The 13,288-nt window shown below is 42.9% G+C and overlaps 1 protein-coding gene and 1 long non-coding RNA gene across 2 annotated transcripts in view; one reads left to right on the forward strand and one right to left on the reverse strand.

Moving 5' to 3' along the window:
• The first annotated feature begins 338 nt into the window (after positions 1-338).
• ptch1 (patched 1) overlaps positions 339-13,288 on the forward strand; it is a 183,918-nt gene continuing 170,968 nt past the window's right edge. The window contains exon 1 of the mRNA XM_087144108.1: positions 339-943. Coding sequence (XP_087000234.1) covers positions 839-943 — 105 coding nt within the window. The 5' untranslated portion in view covers positions 339-838. The remainder of the gene's footprint in view (positions 944-13,288) is intronic.
• Positions 11,412-13,246, reverse strand: LOC147797176 (uncharacterized). Its single transcript, XR_015427374.1, has 2 exons — positions 12,843-13,246; positions 11,412-12,477 (listed from the first exon to the last, which is right to left on the reverse strand). It is a non-coding gene; the product is annotated as an uncharacterized LOC147797176 (long non-coding RNA).

Raw genomic sequence — 13,288 nt, forward strand, 5'->3', positions numbered from 1 at the left:
GAATGAAAGATCGCCAGGCTCAAGCGTTTGTGACTCCACAAAGTGAAGTAGGCGCTTTGAGAGGGCTTGCCGGAATTACGATTGTTTTCTCAAAGCCGACTTTGAACTTTTAGGCTGGTTTCCTATCCTATTGAGGCTTTTCCTTTCTCTTTCCCCATCGTCAATCCCGACTAGTCGCAGTGTCAGCTGCTACTGTCTACTTTGCAGAGGGGCTTACCGACAAAACAACACACTACTTTGGCCCTCGGTGACGTGTGTAGTCCCACCATCAATTTGCCAAACGAGGGTTCAGGGGCCCGTCAGCTGGTCGGAGCATGCGCATGTCGTAGGTGAGCTAGGGTTTACCCCCGATACAAACCTGCCTAACTGGCACTTTCACTGTGGGTAACGCTTGCAACGTGACGCGTCGCACAAATCCTAAAAATCGTTACTAAACTGACTGCGAAAAGAACATTGTATAGATGTAGAATCATCTGACCATGGAGCTATTAAAATTTTCTTGAGTAGTAGTGAAGAGAGTATGTACAGTTAATGATAAAGCCAACAATGAACCAAATTCTGAAGGATAGATGTGTATCCCCAATCCATCCATTTTCCCAGCGCCAGCGTGGTTCTTCAGGGAGATGGATGATGTAGATAACGCGTACCGTAAGAACTGCCTGGCGACCCCACAAGACGTTTGCTTGTGACTGGCATCTTCGTCATTTCCGTGGAGAGCTAAGTACCTGTAATGCCAGTTGAACGATAAGTGGAATACCGGAAATGTAACTTCTATTGTTTACTGTCAGACGATTCGTGGATTTTTACCTGGATTCATTATTGCGGCATCTGACCAGCGATGACTTGGGCGCGGGGTCTTGGAGTACTTTCTACTGGTAACCGGGACAGCCGGTCGCCCATCGTTAAACTTGAGAAGGGGGTAGCATGGAACAGCCAAGACAAGGTAACATAGTCAAATTCTTAGATTCTGTGGAATTTTACATTGACATTATGGAGTCTGATATCATCATTTGAGGCTTAACTCCGGTGTGATCAGGTGGTCTTGAATTGTACGTTCTTTGAGTTTGACGTTTGATCTCGTTGCCACGGAATGAGTTGTTTTTGTGCGATCGATCTGATAAAAAATACTCTTGCAGTTACAGAAAACTTGTGTTGTTTATTAATTTAATGAGCGCTACAAATCAACGAACAAACATATGCAAAGATTTATTTTTACTTGCGCAGTCAATCATTGTTAAGACAAAAAGGCGTTAAAAGACTCCCCCCCCAAAAAAAAAATCCTGGCAAGTTAACAGACACCTTCAATTCAGGATACAATTACTGATTTGTGCCGACAGGTTTCTTAAGCATGGCTTAATACTATTATTTTGTCTGAAAGTCCGGGATATTATGAAACCCAGTCTGCACTTTAATTTTCCTGGGCGTCACGAGCGAAGCCAACCGCCCAACTGTAGACCACACGCACGCTGATGTCAGTGATGATGTCTATCGCCCGAGAACAACTTTGACTTGGAGGTGTCATTCATCTTCTCGTTTGGGTCATTCACTCAAATTAATACATGGTTCAAAAGTCCTGCAAATAGCAAACTACATGAAATACTGGCCTTCTTGGATGAGCTGCAAAACTGATGTCTTTCTGCAGTAATATCTTTGACGCTTATTATTTGGCAACTCAAAGTGCATACCTCTGATGAAAGCTGTGTATTTCTATGAACAGTTATCTGATGGAAAGATCTAAGGATACACCTTAAAATCTCACTTCATTCGGAATCAGAATATACGTGGCCTCTAATGAATTCATGCACGGGACTCAGTTCGTACTTTGAATGTGCTGAGTGGATTTTTGCACCTCAAATGCTAAAACTTGACGAAATCAATGCTTATTGACGGTCGGACTTTCCACTTTCTGTTTTTTTTTCAGAGTTTCGGAAAAGCCTTCAGCGTTATTAGACAGCCGTACGGTAGTAAATTACAGTTGGTGTAATTTAGATACTCAATATAAATGTAAACTGAAGATGTGGATAGCTCTTATTTGGTTACTTATACCAGATAAGACGGATTGACAAGGGTTCAGTCATGAACTCGCAAATTTGTCTGGCAATAGCTGAATATCTCTCATGACAATAATAATGAATAATCTCATGACAATTCCGTTGCTATCCCTAACCGGCCGACGAAAGCAGTCTCAAAATCGTCGAATTGTCGCTTCGCATGAATGGAGGTTCATTGTGCAGAACATTCTCATGTCCTGCGAAATAAAATGATTCCACCCTTTGTTACTCTAGAAATTCCAGACTCTAGAATTTCAGTTGTCTACATCTAATCCTTTACACTCTAGCCAGATTGGCCTGATAATAAAACAACCAATCCTACACCGTAAGATCCTGGCATAATAAATGACAAAGTGTATGGACGGAAATTCAACAAGGGCTCTTTCTAACTCTGTAGAACTTAGTGGTCTTTGTAGTTGTAGTCGCTCTCTGTACGGGTGCTTTTCTTTTGATATGCCTTACTTGAGACACAATTCAAGTCTCATCTATGGCACACTTAGGATTTCCCATAATCCTATGAGCCTTCTTAATCCCCATCTGTGAATTGAATGGCGTCCAGGATGAACTTGAATATCAGTCCGTGAAGCTGGGCATAAGAGTTTGTTGTTCACAAGGTGTGTTGCTATCGAATAATCAGGTAAACAATCCATGTGCGCGGTTCTCCTTTTCTGAGAACAGCAGACCACCCAGTTAGCTTTTCTTTCCTTCCTCCATGGTGAGATTGTGTTCTCTGTTTAGGAACTACCATGTGCATGTAGAGTGTGGGCCTGCGTGTACAAAAGAGCTGTTTCTTGTTCTGCGATGTCTTTAAAGTTGGTTTTGGGTGCACCGGAAGTGAAATGCGTCCTAATAGCAACCCAGCCCGCTTGCGAGCTGAGTAATATTTAACCTATGATCTGGTGAGTCTACATACTGTCAGACCCACAGTCATGTGACTCGGTTCTAGCTATGAAGAACTGATGCATTTGAAACTTCCATCATGTCTGTTTCTACCTCGATGGTTTCACTGAATAATGACATTTATATGCAGTTCTACAATTTCAGTACGCAGTCGGTGAAACGGGAATAAAAGGCCTGCAACTAAGCAACCGTTTTACCACTTTTAAGCCTGCAACTAAGCAACCGCTTTATCACTTCTATGCGCACTGCAATTCACAATGTGGTTCATGGGAAATTGCGTAACATACAGTGGGCACTCTTGAAAATTTATGACGCTCGAGACTGAGCAGATATCGGTAAGGGGCTCCAACTGATCTGGGTGCAGACCACTAATTCATGTGAGAATTTCTGACCAGCTCATTAGCATTAAAAGTGCCCCCTTCCACAGTATCTTTTGAAAAAGGAGATTGTTTGGCCCCCAAAATGGTGAGATTGTGTAAATCGTTGCCAGGATCAACTCCCTGGGTCTTTGAGCTTTCATGTGAGGGCAGAAGGGCTAAAAACTACGGTTGAAAAATGGTCCTAAGTGCCCGAGAAAGTTGAGGGTTGCCACTTGAAAAATGGCTGCAATCAGACTTCGGAAAAATCACTTTTTGGGGGGTGATTTTGTTTTGTGGGAATAATTAAAAATGTAATTGGTTAACCCACAAAAAATTGAAAAGAAATTGAAAGATAAGTGACCAGACAAGAATTTCATTTGTGTTTCAGAAATCTCAGGGATGTTGGCGTGCATGCTTTTGGGCCCTGAACGGTGCTGATTTTACACTGTTTTCAATGGGCTTGAATTAGTGGACTGGACCCATCTGACCAGACCCGCCAGCGCCAATCGGTCAGCCGTTTGTTGATTCAGTCGGGTACGACAGCGCCCCCAGGCGATAAGCACGCAAATGCAGTTGTCAGAACTTGAATGGCATTTCCAACACATGCGCTGATCATCAGGTACCTGCGCGGAATTCTTCTCAAAATAAATAGTTTCTAGCAATGTTTGTATCATCAACACACTTGGGAATAGTTTCTGGGGAGGTAAGGCCATGTTCTTTAATTGTCAACGGGGTTTCAGCTTGCTAGCCGTGAAAGATTCAGCATATTTTAGAAGGTCAGTTTACAACGTCGGAAAGAGATTAAACAGTTTTTATAGGGCCTGTGTATAGCAAAAGTATATTTTGGGTTTTGTAAAAATCACAAGGCGTTAAATCCCCGGAAATGACGAAACATTTTATTCGCATTATTGAATATAATCCTGCCAATGTTGACACAACCAAAATGTAGTGTAGCTCCGTGTTTATAATTCCCCAAAAGTTCAGCCACTACATCTATCAGTCATAGGAGTTGCAGCTAGGTAAATTTCGTCAAAGAGATGTTTATCGCCGTTCATTGTACCGTGGTAGTACCCCGTTAGATTGGCAATGAGGTCGGCATTCACCCACTGGCAGTCGAAATGCTCGGGTCAAATGAGGTCACGCGCCTTGTCTGATCAGATTCACGTTTACATTGATTGATAGGCGCAACCCTTTTTCGTTCCACGGGAAGAGCAGCTTGCTGGCGATATTGAGAAGGCAGGCCCGTGTCCTTTCATCCAGGGATGGGGATGAAGAACTCAGGGTCTTTCCCGTTTTCTCATGTGACAGGTCGACGCCTGAGAATCTTTTAATGATGGTAGCTTGAAATTAATAACTCCGTCACGGAACTTGCAAATTCCTGCTACCTCTTTCGTATCCTCTCGCAACTGTCCAATGCAATGATCGAGGCCCATTACATTTGTGGAACCACGCTCCACATGTGCGAAATCGTTCATTGGGTATGCGGTGGTCAACTTAAGCTGCAGTGTTGTTGCAGTTACTCGTTCTTTTAAGTCTTTCTCTGAAGTAATAGTATAAAGAAGTGAGTGCCATTTTAAGTGATTTTAGCCCACATAAAAATGGTCCAGTGATCTGAGCCTAACGCGGGGTAACATTGCTGGAAGGCAACGAACTGAGATTTCTGCTAACCCGACAAGTATTCATGGTCACAGTTCACCTTTTCAGTTGTCAACTGAGATCAGACATCACTTTTATCCCTAAAACTTTGGACTTGTAGGCATAAAACCCTCAGTCCCTAGCCTGCGGACTCCATTCACTGGTTCCCGTTAATCTTGATGGTTTCAGGCAAGTATTTAATCCGTCTGTGAGTGTTTGGGGGATTTCCTCCAAGGTGCAAAGCTTTTCACCAGATCAGATCAACAGAACAACAAAAGCAAAATAGTTTGTGATCAGCGCCACTTCCTCGTTTTGCAGCAGTTCGCAAACAGGGTCACTCTTTACCCCATAAAGAGTGTTTCAATTTTCATTTGTGATATTTCCATGTGATTAAGCTTCACCTGCGGTAGCTGTTACTACCGAATTTGTGTTGAAACTATCGCAATGCTATTAACATGAAAGTCATCAATCATTATTAAGACCGTAGACTTTGTATGCAGACCCATGGGTCATCGCAAGGCAAGTTCATGCACGATAGTCAGACAGCATGATGGGAGGCACGGCTAGCGCTGCAGGCGAAGTACATCCACCTGAATTACGGACCGCATCTTTTTTTTTCAAATTTGTGCTCTGACATGTCTGTATAGCTTCGAGTTTTTTCATATGGTCGGACCCATTTCGTGTGCGTTGATGTTCTCATATTTGTTGAGGCGCATAGATTTACATGTATATAACGAAGGTGGCGCTATTGCCAAAAAAAGAATGACTACGTGGTCGAGTTCGGGCGGCCTTTTCTTGACACGGGTTACTTGTTCTCAGTGGCGTAGCTAAGATTTTGCTAGTGGTTGGGTGCAAGGGGGACACCAGCATCGTATAGGGGGCACCAGCTTTCAGTGGTGTGGTTTTTTGCGGGCAAGCTTTTGTTAGCCTTGTTCAATATCCATTCATCCGGGGTTTTTTTTGGGGGGGGGAGGGGAAGGGGGCACGTGCCCCTCCCCCCCGTGGCTACGCCACTGCTTGTTCTCGCACTCGATCGGCAGGAACGCCACCCAAGAGCACTGTTCCCGGAACGGGATCATACACACTGCCTCCTCGTCAGGGTTTTACAGGAACGCACGGAAAAAAATGGATATTTAGATTTTTGAACAGCTGCAAAAAAAAAAGAAAAAAAAAGAGATGGCGTACAAAAGCCGAAGACAATGGGAAGTTTTTGCAAGATTAAAATTAATTTTTCCATAACACAGAAATGACTGTTCGTTTTTAAATATAAAAGAATTCAGCCCAGTTATCCAAACATTAACCTTCAAAGAACGCATTGATGCCGCCATGGCTGCACTGTAACAGGGATTACCGGTTGTACAGTGTACATGTACGTTCCCAGCGTCCGAGCGGGCTACCCACGAACAACGAATCAAGTTGTTACAACACGGTCACAGATTTATCATTTTCATTGGTCACGAATTGATCATGTGATATGCTACAAGCGCTCATGTGTCGAGCGCACTGGCGATGTTGCAGGGCTGCAAAAAAAAACGATGGATAACGGTGATCTTTCCCATAGTAAGTCGTGTCTATTGTGTTGCATTTTGAAGAGGTATTTTTGCGTTTGGGAGATGTTAATTATATATATAACGGTTTTTGCCCTTACCCAACGTATATTAATAAGCACTGTATGCTCAGTGCTTGTCCGAGAGCTTGCGAAAAAAACTCACAAGCTTACTCGGGTGGGACTCGAACCCACGACCTCCTGCTTACTAGTGCAGATGTCTTAACCACTCGACCACCGAGCTTGCCGGGGTCGGCTGGCCGGTCCGAGTCAAATGAAGCAGCGGGTACCACCCGAGTAAGCTTGTGAGGTTTTTTCGCAAGCTCTCGGACAAGCACTGAGCATACAGTGCTTATTAATATACGTTGGGTAAGGGCAAAAACCGTTATATATATAATTAACATCTCCCCAACGCAAAAATACATCTTGAAAATAGTTCGCGGTACCCGCTGCTTCATTTGACTCGGACCGGCCAGCCGACCCCGGCAAGCTCGGTGGTCGAGTGGTTAAGACATCTGCACTAGTAAGCAGGAGGTCGTGGGTTCGAGTCCCACTCGAGTAAGCTTATGAGGTTTTTTCGCAAGCTCTCGGACAAGCACTGAGCATACAGTGCTTATTAATATACGTTGGGTAAGGGCAAAAACCGTTATATATATATAATTAACATCTCCCCAACGCAAAAATACATCTTGAAAATAGTTCGCGGTACCCGCTGCTTCATTCGACTCGGACCGGCCAGCCGACCCCGGCAAGCTCGGTGGTCGAGTGGTTAAGACATCTGCACTAGTAAGCAGGAGGTCGTGGGTTCGAGTCCCACCCGAGTAAGCTTGTGAGGTTTTTTCGCAAGCTCTCAGACAAGCACTGAGCATACAGTGCTAATTAATATACGTTGGGTAAGGTCAAAAACCGTTATATATATATTGTGTTGTGATTGTGTAATCTTGGGTACGAGACTGGAAAGCCGCGGTGATGCTACGCACCAATTTTTTTGTAGATGTGCGCTGTGCACGGGACACCGAAGGACAGTGTTCGTTCACAAGTGCTACTCTCTTCACTCTGACCACGAAAGAGACCCGTGGGTTAGTAAACTTCTCTTTGTGCACCCAGTATGCTTGTGAAACACAAGTATGCGCTGATCACTGTTCATGCTGCGATTGCCATTGCTCTCATATAAAACTGTTATGCCGTTGTCTCTTCTCGTCTGCTCTTTTATCTTGTCAATCTTGAAATTCAACCATCGACAGAACCCCGGTGCCTTATGAATCCCAGGTTTCCCTTGTAAACCAGTTTGTTATAAATCCTAAACCCTCCCCCCGAAAAAAGCAAACCAAAAACATAGGTCAACAAAGGACATACATTCAATAATTTTCCTTCTAATTTGCTGTTCAAGTGTTTTAATTTGTCAAAGTATTTTAATTTATCTTGCTGTAAAATATGCATATAGGCCTAGTACTCATAAGACTGTTCCAGTGGAATCTATGACAATTGTATGACGAAACAATAGTTGCTTGCTGTGATGGGATCCATGGGTTTTGTACACCCTCGGGGGCATATGGCACCCTTGGCTTCGCCTCGAGAATCATTTGCCCCCTCGGGTTTACAAAATACCAAGCCACCCAAGCTCAGCCCAGAGTCCCGTCGTAATTTACTGGACAAGGGTAAACGATGTCCACAGTTAAATGACATGCCAAGTTGGTATCACTCACACCACATTCTTATGAATGTGGATGCAAGATTCTTCAACTGGCATAGCAAAATCCAAGTCGTTCAGGCGTTTTTCCTGACCTTTAGATTTCACCGCCTTTTTCCAAAAAATTTAAAGGTCTTTTCTTATACTGTTTGAAATATAGCGCACTGTGGAATATGAAAATGCTCTAGACTGGGCGTTTGTAATGAATTGGTTTTATGTCTTGTGAAATATCGTCATTCGTTGTTTTCTCATTGTCAAGGTGGGGTAATTACCCGATAGATTCTAACTATGAATGAAATAATACAAGACTGCAAAACTGTCGCACATTTTGAAAGCTGTCTGTTTCCTCATCTTCATTGGTAACAATTCCCTTCTCTGAAATCTGTCTGGCTCAACCTCGGCCAGGACTGCTGACCACAGTTGTCCGCAGACTTGATAAAAGCCACACAACTTGAACGGATTGGTTTGATAAGTGGGATGTGGAAATTGAAGGGGATGGGTTGAAGACCCCGAAGGTCACTAGCACTTTGCACTGAGTGGAGTACAGTTCCGACACCGATTGTTCTAAAAAAAAAATCAGAAAGAGCATTGTTGCGCGAGGGCAAGTGACATCGGCCATGAATGCAGCCTTTATGGGCTTTATAGAACCAAACAACCCCGAACGCACGTTTCTCGTATAGTTTCGTTTACAGTTCTTGTCATATTGGATACTTTTAGATGACCACGCCCACGTAACAACTCAACGAATGATATCAATCTTTTTGAAAATCTGTGGCACATGCATCGGCTTCCCAATGGTGGTGTCACTGTACTACCTACCGCATGCACTTGGACATGTTCAAATCAGCAGGTACGCGCACGTTACTTTCACCTACCCAGTCCACAGTTACATGATCTTCGCAGTTCAACCACTGATCTCTATTTTCTGATTTTATTGTCACCCAACCCTTGTTTCCACCCGTGGCATTTATTATTTCAGCACCGGTGCCGATCGTAAATGTCGAACCGGCAGAACCTGTGCACTTTCTCATCCAGCACTACTGGCAGATCTGCAGCTTGCTCCCATCAAACGATATATCAGGTGGTTGTCGATGCTGCTCACTTCCTCACCACGGCTTAATATGTCTTTTATTTCCGCTCTGCATAATTTGCTGGTCTCGTTTCTGTTCGGCCCTGAAAGTCTACGATCTGGATATTTTCATCAGGGCGTCCGGACCAGCGGCCTTCTATCGAGAAGCTTGTGTGGCTGCACCATCTGCTAGAGCGATTTTCTCCATCACAGTTCAAGTTTTCGCCTCCAGTTAAGTCGAGTCACAACTGCGATTGCTCGTCACTACATTACAGTTCAGTTTTGATAACCTCAAAACTTATCACCATCAAGTGAACGAATTCAGGCGGTGCCAACAATAATCTTACTCTGATTAAGATTATCCATGACATTTCTTTCAAGTCTAGATTTTTTTTTCAAGAATATCGATGAAAGTTATTTTACAAACTCAAACTCAAGTACCCGCTGGTGGCATATTACGTCTTACGTGGTTTGGATAATAACGCCATTGTTTACGGGGAAAGGTGAACAGAAACGTAACTTTAATGGCGAACTAATAGGCCATTCATTATGAGTTTCCTTTCAGGGAACAGTGGATATTCAACTTGCCCAAAAGAATGTCTGAACGGGATTTCCTGGAGAATGAAAACAGATCCGAAGTGTAATAGAGCGATAACCTAGAACTCGTGGAAAGGACCTTGCTTCATTGCTGACAGTAATAGCGCCCTCTAGCGTTAGTTGACTGCCGCTGCTGGAATACATCACAAACCCTTTTTTTTCGACTGGTAGGACCTATTCATGTGCCGAAACTAACTATAAATGGCCGTGCAAAAATACTTATTGAAATGATGAATATTCAACTGTCAACGACTTAATGTTGACCGACTTCCTCCTTTTTGTTAAAATTTTGAATATTTCTGAAAGCAGTGGTGGCATGAAAAATAACGAAAATGGTCCAAAAAGTTGTTACGAAAGGAGAAAGCAATACAAATGGATTTACTTTTGTGGTTTTTTTTCAACTTCTAACTGAAATGGAAAAACAGTTTCTTTTAAGTGGCTGCTCTCTGCGGCAAATCGTGACTCCACCTTGTTCTCTCATACTTCATAGGAGTAATTTTTTATTACACGTACGTATATAGAGAAAAAGTCGTCCTGTCTTCTACGATGGTACATTGTGGCTTTCTACAATTATGTTCATTCCCTTGCGTACCGGTGCCGAGAGATGTTTTTTGATTTTTTTGTTGCATGTTTGCGGATGTACATGTATAATGTACGCGTATACATGTACATGTACATGTACACTCCTGAAAAGCGCACAAAGCGTCCGCGGAATATGTGCGGGTTCAAGGGTGCGGCAGGGCTGTGGTAGAGTATCTCATATTTGAACACCACTGGCCTCCCTTTCGCGCTAAGATTGGATGTGAATTGAATGTGATGTAGTCTATCTGCTTTATCGGAGTATAAACGCATCCAGATCCCGAAGAATAGTTGCTCATCACTGAGCACACAATCATCAAGTCATGCGACAGAAATGTTTGGGCAGAAACCCGTCTATGAACACCGAACCCCAGCCAAACAAGGAAGTTCTTATAGGCCTACTTCTCAGACTTCAACACCGTTATTCCTACCATGGCGTTGTATATATAGCCGTAGTAGTTACTTGGCTCCATGTTCATACCTCCATGGTTTTTGGCAGACAAGTTTTAACACAGCAGTGCCCTTGTTCGTATGATAATGGCTCACCATTCCACACCTCTACGTGCTAAGCATGGCTTTCGTTTCAGTCGTCACGAACTGGTGCTGCGCCGTCTATCACGGCCAACCGGTTGGATAATCCAAACACGGCCACGGAATCATGATACAAACCAGCCGTCACAACGCCCTTGCAAGTATGGGTGGTCGACCAATCAAAATCATAAACAACACAACAAAACAACTCAAAATTTCTATTTAGACTCGCGTATTAGTCGTCAAAAGATTCAGAGAAGGTAAACATTGTTTGCCGAGGGCAGCGATAAGGCTGGGGAAGTATCACACCTACATATACATGTTACAATGCACACAAACCAAGGCTATAGTTAGATTGCAAGACGCTCATAATTTTGTTGAACGGAAGGCCGAAGAGTTTGTATAGATGGAGAATTTAACTTGGAAAAGAATCTCTCGCCCATTCAGCAATGCGTCTTTTTCAGACAGGGCAATTTAATACTGTATATATATAGTTATCCACGTCACTGCCAGAGTATTTTGGAAAATGAATTTAGTATTCATCTGCCGATAGAGTCAGTTGCTTACCGCCCTACAGCGATTTTGATACTATTATAAGTTTCTTGACCTGTTATATCAAACGTAAGAGCTGTTCGATCTCTGAGAAGGGTTCTGACGTCAGAAAGCGTCTCGTGGAGACACCACCATTAAATGATAAGGATTCATATTTTACCAAGACAACAACGATTTCATGCACGATTACAGAGAATAATTTAAATACATGTGACATGCTGCTCCAAAATAAACAAAAGATGATTAAGTAAAGTAAAATTGAAACAAACAAACATGCAGTACGAAACTTGCATTATTCTGAAAAACAAACAAAGGTCTTGGTGATAGCTCAGGACCAGTTGACTGATCAGCATTCTAACAAATCAGGCAATTGTTTCTCAAAGACACGAAGTTTTTACTATATGCACGCAGTACACAGCAATTTTTCCCCATATGTAACCAAATCGAGATAAATTCATACCAGCTGCCTTTCAAGTAACAGTACCTAATCGGTTTTCCTATAATTTCATGAACTGGACAATCTCGGTCAGGGCCTATCATTAAAAAATGCATCTCTGAAGAGCGTCTGGACCGTTTGTTGGACGCCCGTGGGCGCCATCTTTGGAGACCCAAATACGCTCATGCGCCTACTATTTCGAGAGACTCTTAATCACAAAAGGGCAGCTGGACTTTTTCAGGCTGTTTTATGCACACTAAGTTTATTCTTATTTACACCCGTTTTTTAAAATAACAGTTTATGTAATCTTTAACCCGCAAATTATTTATTTAAGAGGCTCAGAAAGTTGAATCAGGGATTTTTGTGCACCGCAATATGGGGTGCGCTATCCAGTATACTTTGGAAAACGGTTGCTCACTTTGAACTAACAAAGTTTAGTTGCTTACTTATTTTCCCAATCCCAAACCATGGACTACAGGCTGTTCCTGGTTGCGTGTCCTACTCATGCGCGAGGTCAATCACCGGCTGACGCCTGTTGGCAGATGTATAGTATTAGCAACAAGATTTAGTTGGTAATGATACAATTAAGTACTTTCTAAACAGTCACAACATGAAGTAGATTGTTCTGTATTTCTGTTTTATATGGTATTACTTTTAGTAAAGTTTCTGCGTGTACAGACATAATATATGTCGATATTTTTTCATACTAATTAGAACTTTATAGGCCTACTTTTTGTAGGAAACTTAACAACTAGGAAGTTTACGTTCGCTTTCTATAGCCTCATTTTCATTGGTGGCTTTTCGCCTTTTCGAAACTCTTCTCTACATCCCAAATCATGTCCAAACAACTGTATTCTCTGTCTTTTGAAAAACAAACACGAAAGGTATAAGCTATACCTGATATTATATTGCCGTTACTTTCACCAAAAACGCGTTATCGGCGTCACCGTTTGTTCCCCTCTTTCTTCTTGAATTAAATCGCTCAGATGTCTTCGGTCCGATAAAGTACAAGGCCCGCTGAACAGCCACCCCTGCCACGAACAGTCATCGGATCATTTCCCCGAAATCCACATTCCTTGCGCCCCCTCTTCTTTGTTCCCGATTTCACTGGACTTTCGTCATTTGTCAAGCTCTCTGGATTTCCATCGGCCTTCTAGTTTCGTCTGCTGGTCATCTCATTATTCAGTAGCAGAAGGGGGGTGAAGTAATGTCCCGACAAGGAATGTGGTCAAACCCGACGACTGATACCAGTTCGAAGTAATTATAGTCTACCTGAAAACAATACCGAGAAAGAATTCAGACGTATTCGCGACAAGACATATGCAGTTAACTGCAGTTCTGCA

The sequence above is a fragment of the Acanthaster planci genome, linkage group LG12 (assembly GCF_054643075.1).
Source record: "Acanthaster planci isolate LZ-2023a linkage group LG12, COTS_SCS, whole genome shotgun sequence".
Lineage (NCBI taxonomy): Eukaryota > Metazoa > Echinodermata > Asteroidea > Valvatida > Acanthasteridae > Acanthaster > Acanthaster planci.